Below are 26,411 nucleotides of genomic sequence, written 5' to 3' on the forward strand. Positions count from 1 at the left end.
TAAAATGCTTCAGTTCTCCCAGGTATACTTTGTAAAATTGGAGTAATAAAATGGTGGGTGACAGTATGCAGCTGTGCTCAAATCTAGGCAGAGCCCAGAAAAATTGCTTCTTCAGTCTCCAACATCCAGTATCTCTAACCCAGCAGGGCCACTCGATTACAGGAGCAGTAGCCATCCATGCCATCATATTTCTGATTTTTGTGCATGGCTGTGAAGAACTGGGGAGTGAAGTCAGCCTGATAGGAAGAAAATTAACTCGTCTAAAATGTGGTGCCTGGAGCAGAATTGTGCACATACTATGTACTGCTGGAAATACAAATAAGTGGTTTCAAGGGCAAATTAAGTCTGAACCTAGAAGGTAAGAAGACAACCTGACATGATTGTACTTTGGCCATATAATGAGAAGATATGAATCACTACAAAAGACATAGAGACAATAAGGGCGGTAGGAAAAGAGGAAAGCCCCATTACAGATTGATAGAGTCAGGGTGCTTTTACGCTGACAATATAAATAAGCTTGGAAGCGGTTTTGCTATAGGATCATTAGATTGACAGGACTAGAACCAATTTGCAGGGTTCCCCCCATTTCCATTTTCAAGAGGCACCCCAACAGATGGCCATCCAGCCTCTGTTTAAATGCAAAGAAGGAGCCTCCACCACACTCCGGGGCAGAGAGTTGCACAGCTGAACAGCTCTCACAGTTAGGAAATTCCTAATGTTCAGGTGGAATCTCCTTTCCTGTAGTTTGAAGCCATTGTTCAGCGTCCTAGTCTCCAGTACAGCTTGCTCCCTTCTCCCTATGACTTCCCCTCATACATTTATACATGGCCATCATCATGTCTCCTCTCAGCTTTCTCTTCTTCAGGCTAAACATGCCCAGCTCTTTAAGCCACTCCTCATAGGCCATGTTCTCCAGACCCTTGATTATTTTAGTCACCCTCCTCAAGACACATTCCAGCTTGTCAATATCTCCCTTCAAATGTGGTGCCCAGAATTGGGCACAATATTCCAGGTGTGGTCTGTCTAAGGCAGAATCGATAAGAGTGAATAGATAAGGCAGATAAGAGAGGAAGTAATCAGTTACCCCTCCCAGGTTAGTTTCCTAGTGCCCAGCCATGCCCTTGGGCAATTTTTTTCACCAGCCCTTTTGGATTCTTTACTGCACTTCACTAGGAACAGATGTCTACAATGTACTCTGCATTTTGTATGCCATGCAGATATCTTATTGGATCTGCAATGCATTGAGGTCTGTTTCAATGCATTTTTGACAGAAAATAGACTTCCTTGAGACTTTTTAAAAATGTGTGGTATACCTTTGCTGCAGCATGCATTGGTGGTGACCTTTTATTGCTACTGTAGCCTTGAGTTAGTTTTGAATTGCATTGTATGGCCAATGCAGAAGTGCCCTCAATCAAGGAAGCAAAGGTCCCGGAGTTTGAAAAACCTGAGCAGAATTGTTGATAACGTTCTTGCTGATGTGTTCCTTCAAATCACTTACGGTGAACCTATCACAGGGTTCATCATAAATCCAAGTCAACTGAACAGTAATCAACAAGTTTGTCAGAGGGCCATACCTAAAAAGGATATCAATGGGTCAGGTATTTCTGTAAAAAGTAGGTTTCTTACTCCTTCCTAATAATTTATTTATTTATCATATCAGAAGCAAACCAAGGGTACAGTTATAATGTATTCAAAAAACACAAAGCTTAAAAACTTGGCATTATATTACATTTCCTTTGACCAATAGCTGGACACTTGGGAGTGCCTCTGTCATTGCTATAAGGAGGTCCTCCATTGTGCATGTGGCAGGGCTGAGATTGCATTGTAATTGGTGGTCTGTAGTTTGCTCTTTTCCACACTCACATGTTGTGGACTCCACTTTGTGGTCCCATTTCTTAAGGTTGGCTCTGGATCTCATAGTGCCAGAGTGCAGTGTATTCAGCACCTTCCAAGTTGCCCAGTCTTCTGTGTGCCCAGGGGGAGTCTCTCATTCGGCATCAGCCATGGACTGAGGTTGTGGGTTTTTGCCTGACACTTTTGGACTCTTGCTTGCTGAGGTGTTCCTGCAAGTATCTCTGTACTTTTTACAAAACTATTTCTTGATTTAAGGTGTTGGCGTGCTGGCTGATATCCTAATAATAACATCACTACATTTAGGGACTTACTAAGGTTTGCACATTGTTCGGATATAGCTTCAAAAGCTTCTGTATGCATTCCATTTGGTCAGGAGATTTTAATACACGCTGCTCTATTGATTTTTAGATTTGCTGCAAAGTATGCCCAAGTCTTTAAAAGTGGGAAGGCGAATAATTTGTAAATATACAAAACTTGCATATGTATTTATTGCTTTGAACATTTGTCCACATCCGGAACGGCCTTTGGGAATTTCTGGGTGACTGCAAACGTAGCTAGCCCAGCTTCCTGCCCATGTCCCCCGTTGATCTTTCCGGCTTCATTAATTTAATCTCAGCAAACATACACATTGATTGCCAATACCCTAATGAAAACGGAAAGATATCTGGCCTAAAGCCGTGGAGACAGAAGAAGGTGGGAGGAAGGGGGAAAGTAAGCTATGGTATCTTACTGGCATGTATGAGCTATCAATTCCAACCCCCAAGGCTACCGTTATTTCCTTTTAAATAATGTTTTTGTACCTCTATTTTTCGCAATATACTATGCCCTCTAGGTATAGAAGTCAACATTTACAAGTGGGAATCAATACTACTAGTGGTGATCTTTCCAACCTCTTAACCCCCAACCAGCCTCAGATAGCAATTCTTCTTCAGTGAACCAGATAGCCACCATGGGCTATTATAACAGACACATCAGTCAATAGCGTAATTGGCCCAAATATAAATCACAGCAGGTTTCCTGTGGTACTTTTCCATCCCTAGGGCTTATAGAAAGTCAGTCTACCCATACTCATAAATTACTTACCAAAGCTCTCCCCTAGTTGAGTACAAACTGACACAGAGATAAGTTATTGCAAGATGCCATACGTAATAGATATGTTTAATGAAAAACTACTTTCTCTTTCATAAAACTATAAAACTTGAGGTGATCTGGAGATTCTCTTCTGATGGTGTCACAAATTTCTGCGATCGGATTCAAAGTTATTTAGTGCAGGATGGTTAGTATGGTGGCACCTACCACAGAATACTCTTTCTCCTGGGAGAAGTCATGCTCCAACCATTCTTATTTTTCAGTGCATGTTAGAAAACTTACCGGCTTTGCAAGCCTTCTCAGCTTCACCTACCATATCTATTTTATGGACACTTTAAATGCTGTGTGTGTGACTTCAAGTCACCTGTCAGCTTATGGCGATCCCATGAGTTTCATACAGTCTTGACTTTTAGGTCTTATTATATCATTATAGGCTATCACTCATGTGATTGCCTTCCAAGAGTAGAGTCTTGGCGATGGATCCATAACTAACTGTAGAGATCTATCCTGGATCCAAATGGTATTTCGCAGTGGGGACATACATTTCCAGTTGGAAGGCTTTGTTTGATATGCCTTTCCCTTGGCACATTTCTTTCTCTTGTCCTCTATTCATGTCTCTAGTGTCTCTGTGTGTGTGAACGGAAGAGGACCTGCTCTCAGTCCCACCCCGTCACAAGCACAGTTGGTGGGAAGGGGGGGGGGGGCATTTATGAAACTCCTTCCCTAAAGAAATAAAAACAGCCCCCACACTCCTCTCCTTCAAAAAAAAAACCTCCTGAAATTCGCTTATGCACTTTAAGGTATGGAGACAAGGAGGACGAAGACACTTTTCATTCCATCAGAATGCTGGCTAATCCATTTGTATTCCACTGCTGCTATAGTACATGTTAAAGAACAATCATTTTTATGTATTTTAACTGTTCACTTAGGGTTCATGTCTTAATTGTTAATTATGTTATTAGTTTAATTATGTGTATTTGATTACTCATATTTTGTTTTACATTTTGTTGTTAATTTCTCTTTTGTTATAAGTTTACGGTTCTTATTTTGTATTGTTTTGCATTATTTTGAGGTATCTGTATTTGTTTATGGGCAATGAATGTTTTTTGTGTGCGTAAACCGCCCTGAGTCCCCTCAAGGAGAGAGGGTGGCCTATAAATAAAGTTGTTGTTGTTGCTATTATTACTATTATGTACATGTGTGTGTATGTGTACATATATAATCATAGAATCATAGAGCTGGAAGAGACCTCATGGGCCATCCAGTCCAACCCCCTGCCAAGAAGCAGGAAAATTGCATTCAAAGCACCCCCAACAGATGGCCATCCAGCTTCTGTTTAAAAGCCTCCAAAGAAGGAGCCTCCACCACACTCCAGAGCAGAGTTCCACTGCTGAACGGCTCTCGAAGTCGGGAAGTTCTTCCTAACGTTCATATGGAATCTCCTTTCTTGTAGTTTGAAGCCATTGTTCCACGTCTTAATCTCTGGGCAGCAGAAAACAAGCTTGCACCCTCCTCCCTATGACTTCTTCTCACATATTTATACATGGCTATCATGTCTCAGCCTTCTCTTCTTCAGGCTAAACATGCTCAGCTCTTTAAACCGCTCCTCATTGGGGTTGTTATCCAGACCCTTGATCATTTTAGTCACCCTCCTCTGGACACATTCCAGTTTGTCAACATCTCCCTTCAGTTGTGGTGCCCAGAATTGGGCACAGTATTCCAGGTGTGGTCTAACCAAAGCCTAATAGAAGGGGGTAGCATGACTTCCCTAGATTTAGACACTATACTCCTATTGATGCAAAATCCCATTGGCTTTTTTTGCTGTCACATAACATTGTTGGCTCATGTTTAACTTGTCGTCCATGAGTATGTGTGTATGTGTGTGTGTGTGTGTGTATAATGTGTGTGTCCTGTTATATTTTTATTACTGTTGTACACAACATGGAAATCTTCAGAGGCCTCTAAAGCAGTTCATAAATAATAGTGAGGATGGGTTCAGATTGAAAGTGGATGCTCCTACTTGGAAATGGTCAAAGAAATGGTCAACTTCTGCATTTTTGAGAACCATTGTGTCGGGAATGCAGGCCTCTATACATTGTATATAACTCTGGCTCTATTCTGTCTTTTAAGGATTCCAGAATCAGAAGTGTAGTTTGGTGAAGAACCAAACTTGGCAGAGAAGACTAAAGATGTGGAAAAAATTAGGACTTTCAAGGATTCCATAGCACTGAGCCACTGCAGTTAAAGTGGGGATGTTGTAAATGTTCGCTTCTATACCTAGAGGGCATAGTATATTGCGGAAAATAGAGGTACAAAACATTATTTCAGTGCAGATGCATCTTATCACAGCAGAGACGAGGGTTCAAATCCCTGCTTGGATGAGGAAACCTACTAGGTCACACTTTCACAGCCTCAGAAAACCCCTTCGGGTGGCTATCAAACAGAAATGGCGTTCATCTGCCACTGGCCTGGCCCATCTATCCAATATTAAGATGCATTATGACCCGTCTCAAAATGTTTGCCCGTGCCTGCCTTATACACATAGCCCAAAGACACAATTATACAATATTTTTAATAATTTGTACATGAAACAATGTTTGGGTATATTGAACCATCAAAAAACAAGATGTTGCTATCTTAGCCATCCATGTGGACAATTTCGGATTTTGTAATTCTGGAAAAAGAATGCCCAACCTGTACAAACATACATACATCCCACACAACCAAGCTTTCTAAGGCAGTTCACTCTCTCAGTCATTCATACACACACACACGCTCCACAGATTTGTAGCTAAGGCTGAGAGAAAGTCCTTCTTTGCCTAAGGCCAATCAGCTAGTTTTATTTATTTTATACGATTTATGTCCAAGTTTTTTTGACCAGAGCCCCAAAGCAGATAATGACATTCATAAAAATAGAAACTGTTCCACTATGGACCCTTAGCAGTTGAAAATTAAAATGATAAAACAAAATGACCTACATCTTTTTCGTTGTAGTTCCCCAGGGGTGTGCACTCAATTTGCTCTACAGTGTCGAAGAACCCACAAAACAAATTTTAGGAAAGCAAAGTGGCTGCTGGGGAAAGAGGCAATGGGAAATAAACATTTCAGAATGTGTGTATTGTCAATAGGTACTTTGTATTTTTATAAAATCTGAGGATTTATAATGCAAGATTAAACAAACCACAGGGTAAATGGTGAAACATGAGAACCATTCACACTATTTATTTATTTACCACAATAGTACCCCACCTTCCTCACCCCGAAGGGGACTCAGGGCAGCCTTACAAAGGCAACAATTCAATGCTATATACACATCAACAAATAAACAAATGAATTAAAATCCAAACCAATTAAAACATCTAACTATAAAACGTCAATTAAAGTCACACAGTCCAAGTCATACTCCAGGGCCGATCAGAGTCGTCATTGTATTAATTTGTAATCTATTATTGCATTACAGTACTCCAATTTACCAATCAAAAGCTTGGTCCCAAAGCCAAGTTTTAGTTTTTTCCTGAAGGTCAGGAGTGAATGGGCTGATTTAATTTTGCTGGGAAGGGAGCTCGATAGATGAGGGGCCACCACTGAGAAGGCCCTCTCTTGTCCCCACCAGTTCTGCTTGTGAGGAGGGTGGGACCGAGAGCAGGGCCTCCCTTGAAGATCTTAACCTGGTGGATCATAGAGGGAGATACATTTGGATAGGTAAACTGGGCCAGAATATTTAGGACTTTATAGGCTAAAGCTAGCACTTTGAATTGTGCTTGGTAACAGACTTCCTAGTCTCCAGGGCAGCAGAAAACAAGCTTGCTCCCTCCTCCCTATGACTTCCTCTCACACACTACAATTGAAGGGAGATGCTGATAAGCTGGAATGTGTCCAGAGGAGGGTGACTAAACATGCCCGGCTCTTTAAGCCGCTCCACATAGGGCTTGTTCTCCAGACCCTTGATCATTTTAGTTGCCCTCCTCTAGACACATTGCAGCTTATCAACATCTCCCTTCAATTGTAGTGCCCAGAATTGGACACAGTATTCCAGATGTGGTCTAACCAAGGCAGAATAAAGGGTTAGCACAACTTCCTTGGATGTGGGTGGCTCCATAGCTTCAAGAAATTTCCCTCATGTAATAGTCACATACCTGGTCCCTTTTTCTCCCAAAAAGGGAATAAAAATGTGACAATTAACGGTTCCGGTCAGGTTTACCTATCCGAACATATCTCTCCTTACGAGCCATCTAAGACTTTAAGATCATCTGGGGAGGCCCTGCTCTCAATCCAGCCTTTCTCGCAGATGTGTTTGGCAAGGACAAGAGACAGGGCCTTCTCAGTGGCGGCCCCTCGGCTATGGCTCCCTCCCTTCTAACATTCTGCAAAATGGTTTAGACTTGTCTCTTAGAACAAGCTTTTTCTACTGGAACATAATTAGACGTAAACGAATATATGGAATGACTGACGATGCAACTGGACAACAATTTTAGTAAGGAGATTCCGAGGATCTTGTTTTTACAGATATATTTGCTTTTTATATTACGTTTTAAATGTTGAATTGTTTTTATAATTGTTTTAACTCTATTTTGATATTTGTTATGGCCTCAAATCGCTGCCGACTGGCACTTTCTACTTTGTCGAGTGCAACCAAAAGAGAGTCGCCTCTGGCTGAGAAAGGCGGTATACAAATGTGGTAAATAAATAAATAATGCAAAGAAATATGTTGCGCTTCCTTTATGCAAGAATCATAGCAAAACCCATCATTATACCCCAAATCCTGGCCTTGATTTATACATGAATTTGACTTATATACTGTTATATATGGTAAGTCAAGCCAACCTTGCCTAAGAGCACCCCCACTGGATTCAGTAGCGCTTACGTCTGAGAGAGATACATATAGGTTTGCAATGTTATACATAATGTGACCTGAACTGATGACAAGAGGAACTAGAAAAGCCAGCACCACAAAAACAAATGAGGTGCTGTACAGTAAAAGCAGTGTTATCTGCTATATTGTATTTCACAAGGGAGAGGAAAGAAATAACTAACAATTACTGCTGACTTTTCTTTTAGAGCTCTCCTGGGGGGATGCCTCACAGATCTTGACCTTGGCCTCCTTTATAAGGCTTTCACTAAAGATGCATTTACTGTCTGAGAAGATGACAAGCTGCGGTTTAGGCACTTTCTACTTTGTCAAGTGCAACCAAAAGAGAGCAAGGAAAGAGAGGAACACCAGTGCTTATGGTGCTAAGCTACAAAAGGATCAAGATGGGAATGAAACCCTTTGCAAGAAATCGTAATAATAAAAAAAATACAATGCACGTCAGGGGTGTGCATAGCAGGGGAGGAGAGGTACAAAAGGAAGTGGGATTGCCCCCTTCCAGCTCCACTGATTTTGCAAATGGCAGTCCCCTCCCCAATTGTGTCCATATAATTAAAATTAAAAGCCCATCTGAATGTACTGAAATAAAAACCTATGCAATTACAGACATACACTGTTCTTTTATGTGCTAATTTCCTCCCATTTTGAAGGCTCAAAATGGGAGAAAATCACTCTGTGCTTGGAACATTAATCTTTCAGATATTTTACAGAGATATTAGCCACTGCAGGATCATACTCGGGGGGGGGGGGTTAAGAAAGGATAGAATAGAAACTTCGTTAAGCAACAAACGCAAGCATTAAGCATTACGTCAGCCATTGTATGACAATGCCAACAAGACTGCAACACGCTGCTCTGCCTGCAAACTTTTCAATGCCAATCAAAACCGTCCAGATGAGAAGACGCATTTGCATATGTATTCATAGCGTTTTCCAAGAAGCACTTAAGATGGACTACTGTGAATACTGATGCTTATCTGAGAACGGCCACTAAAGCCTTTAGAGAGAGAGAGAAAAGCACAACAAAAACCTTGCAGTCTCCAGATCAGGTTTTCAAGGGAAGTCCATGAATAACACTGGAGGGAGGATGTAAATGCTATCTGCCCAATCTCTCCCATGCACGAAACCCATACAGGACTTATCATCAAGTTGTACATCAATTTCAGCCACCTTGGGGTGTCTGAAGCTGGTGCCCAAAAAGAAAGGCCTCAGCTGCCCACCCACCCAGGGTGGGGGTCGCCGAAAGAAAAAAAAGGTTGGCTTACATCCAGATCATTCCTTCCCACACATGCAGCCAAGAAGTGGGAGGAACCGTGCTCACACACATGAACAGATTACAACAAAGCCAAAGGAATCCATTGTTTGCAATGCAACCTATTCCAACACCATGCCCAAATGGAGACCAAGCACCAATTCACAAAAGCTTTTTCTAAAGAGTGAAGTGGAGGTAGCTACATTTGATCCATACTGCTTAACACACGATGGAGGAAAATAGGAGGACTTACAGGGATTTGAAGTCTATCCCAAATAGTCCAAACAGGTCCATTATGCATGCATACTACAGGGTATAGGAACAAAAATATTTCACGTTCAACAAGGCCATAATCGTGCCTTCTTTTTATTTTTGGTGGAAGGCATCCTGGGGTGGAATAAATATGTATTTATTATACCTATGCATAAGTCAACAGGTAACTTGAGGACATATATGAGGACCAGGCTGTGGCGCCAGCTGCATTAAATCATTACTGACCAAGAAGTCATGCGTTCAAAGCCAGCCCAGGTCGGAGTAAGCTCTCGACCAATAATAGTCTAGCTTGCTGTTGACCTATGCAGCCTGGAAGACAATTGCATTTGTCAAGTAGGAAATTTAGGTACCACTTTATGCAGGGAGACTAATTTAACTAATTTACAACACTATAAAACCTTCCAGCAGCGTGCATAAGAATGAGGAAGTACTCCCTCAAGGACTCGGTGTCATAAGTGCACAGTGAAGCGACAGCTCCTCCTGTGGCCGAAATCGAGCATATCCTCAAGTAGCCGGAAAGTTGGAATGTTAAATTGCCTCTGTGTCTGTCTATATATGTTGTATATCTATGGCATTGAATGTTTGTCATGTATGTGTGCATTGTAATCCGCCCTGAGTCCCCTGCGAGGTGAGAAAGGCAGAATATAAATACTGTAAATAAACAAACAAACATATATGTACATATACACATATGTTTAAAAAACTTAGTTAACAGGAGAAGAACATTCAGTTTGTAAGTAGGAAAGCAGATTTCATATGACCTCTGATGCTCAGGAAAATACATTTTTTTGATCAACAGTTCCTAGAATCCTCAAGCTCATTAATTCCCCAATACTGGCCACACTAGCTAAATATTCTGGGAATCATAGTCCCTTTCCCCTATTTTATGGAGCTGCCCAAGGATAATCCCCATAACCTGTGGTTACAACAACAGCAACAAAATTTACTGAATCCTATCCCCAAATATATCATGCACATTAGTGCCTCTAAATTACCGACCAAACAAAAAAAAAAAGTCTGTATGTGACCTCCCACCAGCAAAATAGGCCACTGCTTTCTAATTTCTGCTCCTTCCAAAAGCCACATGTGGAATAGGTAAACATCCCAAAGAAATGGCACTGGCAGCTGTCTTCAGTCAGGTTTGGTTTTTTTTTCCCCCTCTCTGTTTCTCAACACAGAAAATAATTCAAAAGAGCTAACCCACCAATGGATTTCCTCAACCTGAAGAACCCTCTAACAGAAGGCAGGGTGGGGTGGTTTGATAGCCTAAGGGGGAAGCTTGGGCAAGTTATCACACATGCTTCTCTAACATGTCAGTTTTTCCCTGGAAACTATCAGGGAAGAGCTAGTACACCAGATACACATCAAAAACAGCTGATGGATGTAATGTAAAGTTGACATTCTGAAGTTTCCTCACAATGAAGGAAAGCTTATTTTGAGTTCTCCTATTAAAGCTAATGAAGACTAACCCTTGTATCTTCTAGGAAGAACTCTGGAAGGAGAAGACCTATGTGTCTAGAGTGTATATCCATATATGCATGTGAACAACTGCAGGAGGGAAAGCAACAAAATGGGGGGAAATTGCACCAATATTTATTTATTTATTTACAGTATTTATATTCCGCCCTTCTTACCCCACAGGGGACTCCAGGCGGATTACAATGCACATGTACATGGCAACCATTCAATGCCATTAGACATACAACATAGATAGACAGACACAGTGAGAATTTGACATTCCAACCTTCCGGCTTCATAAGGGTATGCTCGATTCTGGCCACAGGGGGAGCTGCCGCTTCACCATCTAATTATGACTCCGAGTCCTTGATAGAGTACTTCCTCATTCTTACGCACGCTGCTGGAAGGTTTTATGGTGTCGTAAATTACTTAAATTAGCCTCCCTGCATAAAGTAGTACCTAAATTTCCTACTTGACAGATGTAACTGTCTTTCAGGCTGTATAAGTCAACAGCAAGCTAGACTATGAATGGTCTATTAATGGAGCTCATTCCAACCCAGGCTGGCTTTGAACTCATGACCTCTTGGTCAGTAGTGATTTAATGCAGCTGGCTACTAACTAGCTGTGCCACAACACGGTCATTTATTTATTTAGCTAGCACATTTGTACCTTGTACTTCTCACTTCCAGAGGGGGACTCAGGGCAGCTTACAATAGGCAACCATTAGATGCCAAACAAATGCATTACAATACACAGTGACAGTTAAAACAGCAATTAAAAACAGTTATAAACATTCAATTTAAAACAGTTCCACCAGTTCAGAATCAAAGTCCAAGGTCAGTCCATTGCGGGTCACTTAAATCACCCTCTTCCTAGTCGCTACATCTACTGTTCAAATGCTTGTTCCCAGATAGAAAGCAAGTTACTGATCTCATATATAAACATGGTGTTGTTGAGATGCAGTCATCAAATCTCACCAAACTAATCAAATAGCTAGGATTTCTTTCTAGAAAAAACCCTCAGCGGGACACTCACACCACTAAAAATGTCAATAAGTATACAAAACAGAAACAGAAGTCATTTGGAAAATTGGAAATGGTGGGTTTCAGTAGATGGAGCCCTTGCTAATGAAAAGGTTAGCATTGCTATGAGCTTTTGGAGGAAGCAATTCACTACTTATTTGGTCCTGAACAGGTTTCCTTCCTACTCCATCCCGACTGAGTAGTCGGGATGGAACAAAAGTGACAAAAAAAGCAGCCTGCGAGGTCCCAGTGCTGCATCACCCCTCCCTTTATAGCTGTGGAAATGGAGGTGGATATGTGCCAAAGAGGTGACATGTGAATGTATTCTTCATTTCCTTCCTACTCATTTCAGTCTCTTCAAATCCACTGTTAAGTGGAACCCTTTCCCTAAGCAATGTCGGAACTGTCATTTTGTAATTCGGGGATTTTTGTTTGCTTGCTTGAGATTCTTCCCACACAACTACAATTCCTTAAGGAAGTAACTATGACAGTTAGTTTTACTGTGACTCATAAAAGACTTGACTGTTTCAAATAAGATGCATACGCCACTGGTAGAAGTACTATTAAATCTTATTGGCAGTGTGGAGATATTCAAGTCTTGCATTCTTTTTCTCCAGTTTTTATAAGTATCATGGGAAATAGGCAAGTGTTTTGAAAACTAATAAAGCTAAATAAAGATGAAACACCACATAATTCACTTTCCTTTGTTGTTAACTGCTATCAAGTCAACCTTGACTTATGGTGATCCTATGAATGAAAGACCTCCAAGTCACCTATCACCAACAGCCCGAGGTCTTGCAGAGTCAGGCTTCATTAAGTAGGTCCATTTGTAAGCCACTTGACTCTCAATCCTGAAGCGGGGAAAGGATGATACAAATAAATATAATCATCATAGTAGTGCGGTCTTTCACTTTTCCTACTGCCTTCTATCTTGCCAAGTATTGTCTTTTCTAGTGAGTCATATCTTATGATATGTCCAAAGTACATAGGTTAGTCATCTGGGCTTGTACAGAGAGTTCAGCTTTGATTTGTTCTAGGACACATTAACCTGTATTGTACAACTCTTCTCCAACATTTCCTTTAGTTTTTTTTTTTCTTTTTTGTGTGTGTGTCAGAAGTGACTTGAGAAACTGCAAGTCGCTTCTGGTGTGAGAGAATTGGCCGTCTGCAAGGACATTGCCCAGGGCACGCCCAAATGTTTTACCATCCTTGTGGGAGGCTTCTCTCATGTCCCTGCATGGGGAGCTGGAGCTGACAGAGGGAGCTCATCCACGCTCTCCCCAGATTCAAACCTACGACCTGTTGGTCTTCAGCCCTGCTGGAACATGGGTTTAACCCACTGCGCTACAGGGGGCTCCTTCCTTTAGTTAATGTATAATGTTTATTCTTCTCTGTAGAACTCTGTGGATTTCCTCAGGAAAGTTCTGAGAGTGTCTTGGACTGCGAGAAGATCTAACCAGTCCATACTTCAGGAAATAAAGCCCGACTGCTCATTAGAGGGAAAGATAGTAGAGGCAAAGATGAAGTACTTTGGCCACATCATGAGAAGAAAGGAAAGCTTAGAGAAGGCAATTACGCTGGAGAAAATGGAAGGAAAAGGGAAGAGGGGCTGACCAAGGGCAAGATGGATTGATGGCATCCTTGAAGTGACTGGCTTGACTCTGAAGGAGCTGGGGAGGTGATGGCCGATAGAGGACGCTCTGGCGTGGGATGGTCCATGAGGTCACGAAGAGTCGAAGCGACTGAACAAATGAACAACAATAACCATTAGTTCATTCATGCACATTGACTGTTGCAGTTAACGTCTGCTTATGCCAGCACTATCTCTTGATTCCACTGATATGTTGGAGCAAGCAAGGAATCAGTGAGTGTGTATGTGTATCAACTGCAAAATTAGATGCATGAAGCTGATTGGCTGGACAATGCCCTGGGTGATGGCTGAGCCGGAGACTTTTGGTTACTGTTACATTTTTGTTCAGGCTTGAGCTATGCAGGTGTAGAGAGAGGAGAGCTTGCCATACTGATTTGCTTCTTGGCTGCTGAAAGAAGGTCTCTCATAGGGACACAGAAAGGACCATTTTAACTAAAAGCACAATTAGTGAATTGATGCAACTGATCATTCTGTACATATGTTTTCATGACATTCATAACCTCATTCCAAAATTATATTTTTGTACTAATTTCTCGACTACCCTTTATACGAGAGACATTAGCTTCAAAATTTTGATGTACAGCAGCCCCTACATGTTTGCAGGTTTTACTCTTGAAACATGATTATTATTGTATGTGATATGTTCTTTCCAGGAATCTCTGGGGCCCTTTCCACACAAATGTATAAATTCTCATATTATCTGCTTTGAACTGAATTATATTGCAGTGTGGACTCAGATAACCCAGTTGAATGCAGATATTGTGAATTATCTGCCTTGATATTCTGCGTTAAATGGCTGTGTGGAAAGGCCCTTGGTCTTCTATTGAAACTCTTACAATCAATCTCTTAGAGCTGCACTAGAGGAGCAAGGTGTTCCTAGGAGAAAACACTTCTCTAGGCATTTGTAGATCCTCCAGCATGATTATATTGTCAGCTTCTGGTGAAAGTTGATTTTAGAGTTTCATTAGAGAACCTTCAAACGCTTAGAGTCGCCCCCGGGCTGAGAACAGCGGTATATAAGCAAAGTAAAGTAAATAAATACATTATAGAGAAATATTATCTCAAATGAAAAAAAGAGTTATTATGGATTTGTTTGAGGTTTTTTGGGAGGGGGCATTTTTGTGGAGGTCTTGGACACCAAAGCTCAACAAATTTAGAGGGCCGACACTCCGAGATTTAAAACAACTGCATGGAGATGTTCCTCACTTCTCCTCATTTCTAACTCAAGAGGAGTCTGGAAAATACAGAAAGTTCGCAATAACAAAAGAAGAGCCCAAATGGATCAGAATAAAGGCGGAAAAAGTCCTATACTGTATCTTGCTTCTCACACTGGCCAAGCAGACACCTCTGAGAAACTCCTAAGCCAACACAAGAGCATTAGCCCATTCCCACTGTTTCCCAGCAACTCAGATATCAAAGCACAATGCCTGCCATCCTGGAAGAGATTATGACTGGTGGCCTTTAATAGCCTTATTCTCGGAACCTGGATGTAACACATTACAAGTAATGATGTTAGTATTAACATATACTTTGGAATACGATATGAAGAGGTGAGGTGTAAATAGCATTTCTCATGTAAAATAATGGAACTGGCAAAGTTTTCTGTAGTGAGTAACTTGTACTTGTTATGTCCGCATTTTCCCCCAAAGCCAAGTATCTATCACCATCCTGAAAGCTGGGGCTAAAACAAGGGCGTCTCCCTATAGATTTTAGGATTTTGACAAGATTCATATGGGGAGATAAATGTAAAATAAACCATATAGTTCATGTTTGACCAGTCCCTACAGTCTTGCCAGAGAAAGAAAATATGCCACACATATGAACAATAAAGAGCAAGTACTTTACTCTTTGTAGTTCAGAACAATATATGTACAAAGTGATCATTTGGATCAACTCAAATAATGTCATTTTATGAGAGGTTTAAAATGGTCTTTCTCTGTCCATGTGGATAAACTCCTTTAGCAGCTCATGAGTACACTCCAAACTCTGTCTCTCTTTCTCTGCTTCTCTCTTCTGATCTCTAAGCACCTGCATAGCTCAAGCCTGAACAAAAATGTAATAGTAACCAAAAGTCCCATGCTCAGCCCGCTCCCTGGGGAATGCCCGACCAATCAGCTTCATGCATCATAACTGATTTCTTACATGCTCCAACAATAATCTAGGCCTAAAACTTATAGGGCTTTATAGGTCATAACCACCACTTTGAATTGTGTCCAGAAACAAAGTAGTAGTCAGTGGTTTCAAGAAAGAGGTAATAAGTTTCCTATAACTAGCTTTAATTATAAATATATAGCTTTCTTAACATTCAGACAGTATTCCTGTAGGAAAGACCTTCAAATCTGTTTAGTGTGATAGAGAACAACATCAAACACACAAGAATAAAATATATACAAATAGAAAATAATAGATGCTTAGCCCAAAACAGGATTACAACAAAGAAATGTTGTGTATTTACCTATCCTCCACCCGAATTTGAAAGGTCTTCCTATGGCCACCCAAATTGGTCCTGAACTCACTTGGTAACCTTTGATGAGCTTATCTATGACATGGGGGCAATAAGATCCAGCTTCTCTGAAAAGTTGTGATAAGGATTGTGTATATTTATATTATGTGAAATGCGCGTGTGAAGCACGTACTTTCTGTTTCTTTCCTTGTTCTTCCCTTTCTGTACAGCACTCAATGCAGCTTTCATACTCCAGGCCCTGACCTCTATTTCCACAACAAAATTGTGAAGTGGATAAGATAGCTTATGCACTTATTTTGTTGTGGAAACAGAGGTCAGAGTAAGGACCATGAAAGCTGCTTTGAGGACCTTACAGAAAGGGAGGGAGACACTATGTGAAGTTGGTTAGAGAGTCAGTCAGCATGGTAGGTATAGAGATTTGAGCATTTGCCCACGAATCTGAAGAACAATATTTGAATCTCCAGTTGGCCATGGAAACTTATTGGGTGACCTGGAGTAAGTCACATAATCTCAGCTCCAGAAAATCCCATGACAAGGTCATCTTAGGGTTGCCATGATTTGGAAAGGACTAGAAGGCACAAAACAACAAAATATGATAATTGTATGAGTTGCCCATGGCAACTCATATCTAAAGAGAGATATTTTTTATATACTTCACAGGCTCATTCTGATATCCTAACGTTTCCTTTAAATGTTAAGTATCCCTATTATTCTTACCCTTTGTACCAGATACATTCTCATTTTGGATTCTGAACTTCAGCAAACAAATATGGCACTTTTAGAGAAGTGTGGGGAAAGCAAAAAAAAAAAAAAGCAAAGCACTATCTTTGGCAACTTATCTGATCGTCAGTAATGGAGCTAACATGGTATGGGAATCCCAGGTTCAAACCCTGGGTGGCTTATGTCAGACAGGTCACTCTCACCCAGTTTAACCTGTCTTATGGACTAAGCTAGTTCCTTGGGAGAGGTTTCAAATAAAACACAAGGAAATGCACCTCACCACAACCATTACTGTAATTTAAGTTTCATTCTCCATCACAACTTTATCATTGCATATCACTACTTCATCTAACTGCAAATTCAAATGCCAAAGACTATGTTGTCAAAACAGGTCAACTGAAAAAGAAAAAGGAGGCATCAGCTTAAAATAATGAGCATATCCAGGACTATGAAGAATGAGCATCCATGGAGAAGAATGGAAAACTGAGAAAGGATGCAGACACCAATGAAGTACACAGTGGTCTGACTTATTGGAACCTTGAGCATCACTTTCACACACTACAGCATGTCTGTGCATGTTTGGGTTGTTGAAAAGATTTGTGAACTTCCCCTGAGTTACTGTTATGGGAAAACATATTCCCAACAAATAAGTGAGAGTCATATGATATAGTCTTTGGAGGGCTGGACTTCTGGGAACTGTGGTTCAAATCAATCACATTCAGTCATGGAAACTATCAAAGATGCACTTGAGATGCACTGGCCTTCAAGATTTCTCTCCATCTCTGCGTTTCTAAGATTCTGTACCTCTGGTTTACTGATGTGTGTGTCAGGAATGACTTGAGAAACTGCAAGTCACTTCTCATGTGAGAGAATTGGCAGTCTGCAAGGACACTGCCCAGAGGATGCCTGGATGTTTTGATGTATTACCATCCTTGAGGGAGGCTTCTCTCATGTCCCCGCATGGGGAGCTGGAGCTGACAGACGAGCTCATCCACGCTCTCCCCGGAATCGAACCACCGACCCGTTGGTGTTCAGTCCTGCTGGCACAAGGGTTTAACCCATTGCGCCACTGGGGCTCCTTGCTTTGCTGATAAAAAGACAGCATATAGGCAAATTGAGTGGTGTATTTGCAATGATGTAAACAATAAACAAAGCTGACAACAAATTAAGTTACGTAGCAACAGGAATGTCCTGATTTAATGAGATATCCTGGCAACAGCCAAGCTGCAGTATCAGGCATGGGGGACCTTGAAAGCAAGAAGGTACTTGGAGATCTCTCTTAGTGAAAGCTACTCCAAAGCGACTTGAAGATCTCTCTAAGAGCCGTAGCAAACTAGGATTTTGCGAGAGCTAACTAAGCCAGCACCAGCGATGCTCCACCTCTTTCTCCGCCTCTTTCCCTTTGCTAGGGCAGCATTGCGAGCATACGCTCGTGCCGCAGCAAACTACAGGAAGCTTGCGCTCGGGCTTGCTCCGAAGCCCCGCCTTCCCCCCCCCCCCCCCGAGGCTGCTCTCTCTCTTGCTAGCGTGCCTGTTTTCCATTGCAGAGGGCAGGGATGCGAGCGTACGCTCACAGTTGAATTCTGCCAACTGCGAGAGTACACTCGCATCGCTTCCCTAGCAAGGGAAAACAGGCACACTAGCAAGAGAGAGAGCAGCCTCGGGGGGGGGGGGGGGGAGGCGGGGCTTCGGAGCGAGCTCGAGCACAAGCTTGCTCTCGCTTCCAGTAGCTTGCTACGGCTCTTAGTGAAATAGGGTGTAATCTATGAAAACTGATGCCACTCTAAGATTTTTAGTATTTAAGGTGCATTACTAATGTGCTTTGGATGTTGGACTATAGTGTCCTTTCTACACACTATAGGAATCTTCTAAAATATCTGGTCCTATGCAGTTACCCCACCCTTCAAACTAACATACTGACAACACTGAAGTTTCCCATGTCTTGCACTATAGACAAAAGCAGTTCCATTCGAAGGCAGTTGTAACTGGTGTGCTCAGCAGTTACTACTTGAGTGCTGAAAGTCAGCTGTGACTAGCAGTGCTGAGGAATTCGAAGAGGCATGAATGGAGTGTCAAAGGGAGAAACATGCCAAGAGGAAGACACGTCAAGCCATCCCTGACCAAGACCACCTTCCACCTGGAAACCGATGCACTCACTGTGGAAAAACATGCGAATCAAGAATAGGGCTCCATAGTCACTACGTATCCACCGCCAAGACACTACACTTAGAAGGCTACCATACTCGGACAACGAGGGATCGCCTAATAGGTAACGGGATACCATTCCAGCACAATAAGTATACCTTAACACTGCAGCTCATTGAGCTGTTTTGTAGCTTGTTCCAAGGCAAAAATATGAAAATATACTAGAACTTACTAGGGTGTTTAATATATATCTATTAAATTAAGATTTTATGTAAACATTTATGTTTTATTTCATCAATATTCTGCCCTTTTCCCAAGTGGGGCTTGACAAATCCCAACATACATACGATCGTGTTGTAAATGGCTATGGTGGAAATGGACGCTCTGTCATTATACAGCCAATATTTTGCGGTGGTTAAGACTCACGGGGCAAGGTTCAAGCCGCCCTCAAACCTCATGGGTATTCTTGAGCCAGTTGCTACCTGTCAAAGTAATCTACCTCACAAAGTTGCTGTGCAAATAAAGTGGGTGGAGGAACCATATACCGACCTTGAATTATATTACAATAAATGGACTACACCTTCAAATTAAACTAGACAGTGCTCTAGTAGAGCCAAGGGTGGCTTTGGTTTTTTTGCTGCCACTTAAAAACGAGGAAGAAGGGTGTACTTTAATTACTGGATCAAATATTATAATTAAAATGGCATGTTCTAATAGAAAACCATTAGAAGAAATGGTACATAAATGTTTTTTGTCACTGCAATTGCTATAATGAAGGGGCCCTCTAAAGCTGCAATTGTAATCATACTTAATGTATTGTCGAAGGTTTTCATGACCGGAATCGCTGGGTTGCTGTGAGTCTTCCAGGCTGTATGGCCATGTTCCAGAAGCATTCTCTCCTGACGTTTCGCCTGCATCTATTCTAGGCATCCTCAGAGGTTGTGAGGTCTGTTGGAAACTAGGAAAATGAGGCTTATATATCTGTGGAATGTCCAGGATGGGAGAAAGAACTCTTGTTTGTTTGAGGTAGGTGTGAATGTTTCAATTGGCCACATTGATTAGCATCTAATGGCCTAGCAGTATCAAAGTCTGGCTTTTTACTGCCTGGAGGAATCCTTTGTTGGATGCAGGTGAAACATCAGGGGAGAATGCTTTTGAAACATGGCCATACAGCCTGGAAAAATCACAACAACCCTGTAATCATACTTAGTTTTTAAATTGATCCTAGGCCCAATGAGCGCTGTGGTTTAGCATTGTGACAAGTCACAAGAAGATTTAGGCTCACTTGCTCCCCACTTCTGTTTTATCTTCTGGCAAATTCACAACCAAAAGCATTTTTTTCAAAACAAGCAGTTGGAATTAAACAAAGCAAGCCACTTTAATAAACTATGACCAGAGTGTTAATTTATCTAGATAATAAGATAAATTACAGTCATACTAAAATAGAAGCTTCCAAATTCCTTTCCCCAGCAACGTCAGAAGAGGTCAAAAGCTCCATGCGTCTCATCTGCAATAATGAAATGTTCAAAGCCAGCGAGAGAGAGAGACCTGCCTTCCTAACAAACTTGGCTGGGAATCAAACCATTAGATGTGAAATGCATATTTAACAACTGTGTGCTTCCTATTCTATATATAGAAAACTTCTGATTTAAATTACCATTTCTCTTCCTCGGACTGCCAACAAATAACCCACCTCAGTTTACTATCTGTGTGTACAAAGTCCAGAAAGCAAAGGTATGTAGATGGTGGACCCAGTAGTAGCCTCTTTTTCAAGGACTTGATCCATGGCTATTGAAAGGCTAAAGCATCTTCAGATAACATAATACAAAGTTTTATTTGAACTACATTTGGCAGTTGATGGTGTGGCACTAAGAAAATTAATTTAGTTGATGAAATATTTCACATTCATCACCTATTATTATCATCTACTTATTAAGCCCTATGAATAAGTCAAGGTAAAGGTTTCCCCTTGACATTGAGTCTAGTTGTGTCTGACTCTGGGGCTCATCTCCATTTCTAAGTCGAAGAGCCGGCATTGTCCATAGACACCTCCAAGATCATGTGACCAGCATGACTGCATGAAGCGCTGTTACCTTCCTGACAAGGCAGTACCTATTGATCTACTCAGATTTGCATGTTTTCGAACTGCTAGGTTGGCAGAAGCAGGGCCAAACAGTGGGAGCTCACACCACTCCCCAGAATCAAACTGCTGACCTTTTGGTCAGCAAGTTCAGCAGCTTTGCAGTTTAATCCACTGCGCCCAAGCCCTATGAATAGGATGAGCGAAAAAGAGCCCATATCAAGTAAGTAGTACATTTTTTACGACTTAATACAAGATCAAATCAGTTTCATATTCAGGATTAATCAGAAATGAATATTCACAAGAATTCTCTAGTAGTCAGAGATGAATATTCACAAGCGTATCTCATTACAATCCAATCACTAGAACATGACAAACTAAAGAACACAGAGCAGTGAAGGCACACAAGAAATGGGAGGGGGTATAGTTACTCTGAAATTATTTGTTCAAAAACAGTTTTCCTGCAGGAGAATAACTCGAGTAAAATAGGCAATGGCTTTTGATGCACTGTGGCAAGGATTTAAGATTTTTAACCTATTGTTCTAACATTCCTTTTATGCTTTTCACCAAACCCCAACTATCCAGCAGGTAAGGTTACAAAAACCTCTAAATATTGAAGGCCAAATCAAAGGTTGATTATTTTTCCCCTCAAAAAAGAGGGGATGTCAAGACTTACAAGGAAGGGCAGCATGACCACAACCTGCACATAAACAAAGAAACATTTGGCAATGATAGAAATCAGCATCAGCAACAATAGCATTAGGCAGCCAGCCAGTTAGAGTAACTAGTTTTTTGATAAACCCCACAATGCCACCATCTGGGCCACAACAGGTCTCTCTTTGCCTGGCCTGCACTCATCCAAATCATGTATGCATCTCCATTGCATCTTCCGTCCCAAACCCCTTTTACACTTGCTAATGAAGGAGACCTGGCAAGATCCCCAAAATCAGAGAAGAGGCGGATTTCTTTGGAAAGGGGTGGAGGGGATGCGTGCCGAAACCTAAACAATGGGAGGCCAGAATGCAGTTTGCTCAAGGTGGCCCAAGAGGATTTGTGCAGAAGTGTACATCCCGGAAAATATATTACCACCGAAGCCAAAAAGGCAGGAATTCGTAAACGTCCATCTGACACAATGATGAGTCAGACAGCTGCTGTCACCGAGCACTGGGTGAAATATGCCACCAGAGATACGGTTCAATAAAGATCTCACTCTTCTGAACGGCATTAATTAAACAGACCCAATAAGATCCACCTGCTTCCATGCACAATAATCGCAGTAGGATTACATTGTCCACAACTACGCATTACTCACTATTGCAAGACGACCTAGGGATTGTGTTCTGGGATACCTTTACCCACATTAAGACATATATGAGCAAAAACACAACTTATAACCCCACTAAAAGAAAATACAAACACTCCTCCACATTCAGCAGTTTGAACCAGAAGACAGAGAGAACAACATTAATAAGAAAGAGAAAACGACAAGGCCAATGAATGACCTATTATGAAGTTGGGAAGTCAGCTTTCCATCTGCAAGACAGGATTGACAAGTGCAATAACCTATTACATAGCCCAACAAAAAATATTTTTTTGGGTTTTTTAGACCTGTTCCTTGGGTTATTTGGGTCACTGATCCAGAAAATTGCACTTGACAGACTGCACTAACTCTAGTTTCTTATATATGGTTATCATGATTTTCTATGGGCAAGCATGTAGTCTCTTCCAACTCTTATGTTTCTAAATTTCCATCAGTGGTTCCCAACCTTTGGTCAGGCAGATATTTTGAACTTCGACTCTCAGAAAACCCAACCAGCTTACCAACTGTTAGAAATTGTGGGAGATGAAGTTCAAAACACTTGATGGACCAAAGGTTGGGAACCATTGTTCTAAGCAGATAAGGACCATTATATCAGTGGTTCTCAACCTGTGGGTCTCCAGGTGTTTTAGACTGTAACTTCCGGAAATCCCAACCTGCTTACCAGTTGTTAGGATTTCTGGGAGTTGAAGGCCAAAACATCTGGGGATAACAGGTTGAGAACAACTGCATTAGATAGTATAGGTCCCGTATCTCAAAACCTAGAGCTGATAGGAGAAAACTGGTGCTATTTTTGGGGATCATCAGATCAAACATACCAAAGAACAGGTCTAACATCTGAGGCACCAAAATATGGGTTGCCCAGCATTATCAATAAGTTCCAGAAGCCACTCTTGTGTCTACTGGTGGGTCAAAAACCCAATGACTTACCATTGAGGCCATTGGGAATGCTCCTGTGGTGAAGTGGTGCTGAAAGGTCATCCATGGACCTCCGGATAGCTCCAGCCTTGTTCTCCACAGGTTTGTGGTGGTGAAGGGGATGGTGGTGGTGGTGATCAGGGCTCCCTGCACTCCCGGTGCTGGAAGTACTGCTCCCGTCGCCAACATCCCGGGTGCCGGAGCCTCCGTTCAAGTTGGTGAGGCTGGCCTGGCTGTCGATGGAGCTGCGGGAGCCGGCCCCGTTCCTCTCCTCGTCCAACATCAGGACGATCTCCTTCAGCTCCATGTTCTCTCTCAGGAGGGTCTCCTGCTTGGTTTCCAGCTCCTTCAGCTTCTGCTGGTACATCCCCACTTCCTTCCACATCACCCCGGCGGTGTGTCTCCCGAACCTTTGCCATTCCCTGGAGAGTTTCTTCCCTTTCTGCCGGTCATCGTCCAAGAAGCAGCAGAGCTCCCTCAACTCCTGGTTGTCATCCTGAAGCTTCTGGTTGACTTCTTTCAAGCCCCGGATCTCATGCAGGTGGACCTGCAGCCTCCGGTTGACGTCCTTCATCAGGTTGCTGTGCTCCACCATCACGTTCATCTTCTCGTTCTCGACTTTCTTGAGCCGCTTCACCAAGTCTTCTTTGCTCCACCTTAACATGTCTTCTTCTGCCATTTTGGTCAGGTCTTCCTTGGATCCTTCTACTGAATTTTTGGCCATATTTATCCTCTTGCTATATCTCAATATTACGAGGAGCACACAAAGTCTATTTCTTTTGGTTTTCTTTCAAAAGTTTTGTTCAAAACCCACCAAAGCGTAAAAAATTATTGCAACATCTTGCAATATATATATACTTGTATATATATATATATATATATATTTAAAAACCCCAATTATAATAATTCAAGGAGGTCAAGACAAGGAAGAGGAGGAAATAGATTCATTTCTGCACAAGGTCTTCTTTGCCTTGGGGTTTCCCATGCCTTTCAATTGAATTGGAAGTCCCAAAGCTTTGCAATCCTTTCTAGGAAGCCTCTCAGTTTCCCATGCCTTCCAATTGAAAAGGAACCAAGTCCCAAAGCTTTGCAATCTTTCTCTGGCCAGAGAAGCAAAATAATAATAATAATAATAAAAACCAAGGCTAGATTTGAAAAGATATTGTTGGTAGGAGGGAATTATTGGCTCACCTTTCAACCTGCTTGGATGCAAAAAAAAAAAAATAGATAAAAATAATTATTTCTCTTCCTTCTTTGCTTCCTCTCCTTTCATTTTTCCCGGTCTCCGGATGATGTCAGTGTCCCTTTTTTGCAAACAGCCTTTGAATTTAGCAGCCAGAGGGAGGAAAAAGGGGCATTCCCTTCAATGCACTTCCTTCTAGACAATGCAGGCGGAAAAGGAAGGCAGGGCTGTCCAAATAAAGGTGCAAAGGAAGAAGAAAACGTGGGTAGATCGAAGGGATCAATCCCAGAAAGCAGGCAAGGCGATCCTGGCAGCTCCTGCTGTTCCAAGCAACCAAGCTCTGCCTTCCAACGCTGCCCGGTTTTGCAAAAGGGAGGGAGGAGAAGGAGTGAGCATAGGCCACGCCCCCTGCCTTCTGATTGGCCAATGCGGTCAGTCGGGGGCGTGGCTTCGCCTCTCATCCACGCTCCAGCCTCGCCTCGCCTTGTTCAGGTTGCATTCGCTTTCCGGCTTTGGGTCAAGTTACCGGGGAGAAGCGCTGGGTGTCCCCTCTCGCCAGCCAATCAGGGGGCGGCATTTCAAAAAAGCAGGTACAAAGGGAAAGGTAGACAGACTCTGCTTAAAGGGGCCGCGTGCCTTTTTTTTTTCTCCCCTTCCTGGACTAGCTGCAAAAAGATATTGTAGCGAAGGCCTCATCTAGAAACAAATCTAATGTATCCCCTCCTGATTTTTCGCCTGCATTTATGGAAAGCATCCTCAAGAGGTTGTGAGTTCTGCTGCTCTTAACACCCAGGCTCTCCCTTCCATCTGGCTATGGGTATTTAAAAATTATAAAATCAGGGCAGTAAATAAAGAACGACACTCACAAAATGGGGGAATTCCAGAAATTTTGCAATTGGCCAACTTGATTGGCATTGAATAGCCTTGCAGCTATTCAGATATGCAGATGACACCACTCTGATGGCCGAAAGTGAGGAGGAGCTGAGGAGCCTTCTAATCAAGGTGAAAGAAGAAAGCACAAAAGCTGGGTTGCAACTAAACATCAAAAAAACCAAGATTATGGCAACAAGAATGATTGACAACTGGAAAATAGAGGGAGAAATTAAGGAGGCCATGACAGACTTTGTATTTCTAGGTGCAAAGATTACTGCAGATGCAGACTGTGGCCAGGAAATCAGAAGACGCTTACTTCTTGGGAGGAGAGCAATGTCCAATCTCGATAAAATAGTAAAGAGTAGAGACATCACACTGGCAACAAAGATCCGCCTAGTTAAAGCCATGGTATTCCCTGTAGTAACCTACGGATGTGAGAGCTGGGCCTTAGGGAAGGCTGAGCGAAGGAAGATCGATGCTTTTGAGCTGTGGTGTTGGAGGAAAGTGCTGAGAGTGCCTTGGACTGCGAGAAGATCCAACCAGTCCATCCTCCAGGAAATAAAGCCCGGCTGCTCACTGGAATGAAGGATACTAGGGACAAAGTTGAAGTACTTTGGCCACATCATGAGGAGACGCAAAGCCTAGAGAAGACAATTATGCTGGGGAAAGTAGAAGGCAAAAGGAAGAGGGGCCGACCAAGGGCAAGATGGATGGATGGCATCCTTGAAGTGACTGGACTGACCTTGAAGGAGCTGGGGGTGGTGACGGCCGACAGGGAGCTCTGGCGTGGGCTGGTCCATGAGGTCACGAAGAGTCGGAGACGACTGAACGAATGAACAACAACAAGCCTTGCAGCTTCAAAGCCTGGCTGCTTCCTGCCGGGGGGGGGGACTACACAGAGAAGCCATTGAAATCCACAAGCATGTTGACAATTTCAACAGAAACGAGGAATTTCAACAGAAACGAGGAAACCATGAAAATGAACAAAATATGGCTATCGGTATTTAAAAAATTACAAAATCAGGGCAGTAAATAAAGAAGGACACTCACAAAATGGGGGAATTCCAGAAATGTTGTAATTGGCCAACTTGATTGGCATTGAATAGCCTTGCAGCTTCAAAGCCTGGCCGCTTCCTGCCTGTGGGGGGGGGGGACGACTATACAGAGAAGCCATTGAAACCCACAAGAATGTATTGTCAAAGGTTTTCATGGCTGGAATCACTGGGTTGTTGTAGGTTTTTTCGGTC

General features: G+C 42.2%; 1 protein-coding gene across 1 annotated transcript in view; it reads right to left on the minus strand.

The window, feature by feature from the left end:
* The window catches only part of CCDC85C (coiled-coil domain containing 85C), a 212,911-nt gene extending 188,237 nt beyond the window's left edge, over positions 1 to 24,674 (minus strand). The window contains exon 1 of the mRNA XM_060755694.2: positions 23,121 to 24,674. Coding sequence (XP_060611677.1) covers positions 23,121 to 23,832 — 712 coding nt within the window. The 5' untranslated portion in view covers positions 23,833 to 24,674. The remainder of the gene's footprint in view (positions 1 to 23,120) is intronic.
* Between the last annotated feature and the right edge of the window lie 1,737 nt (positions 24,675 to 26,411).

Source organism: Anolis sagrei, chromosome 1 (genome assembly GCF_037176765.1).
Source record: "Anolis sagrei isolate rAnoSag1 chromosome 1, rAnoSag1.mat, whole genome shotgun sequence".
Classification (NCBI taxonomy): domain Eukaryota; kingdom Metazoa; phylum Chordata; class Lepidosauria; order Squamata; family Dactyloidae; genus Anolis; species Anolis sagrei.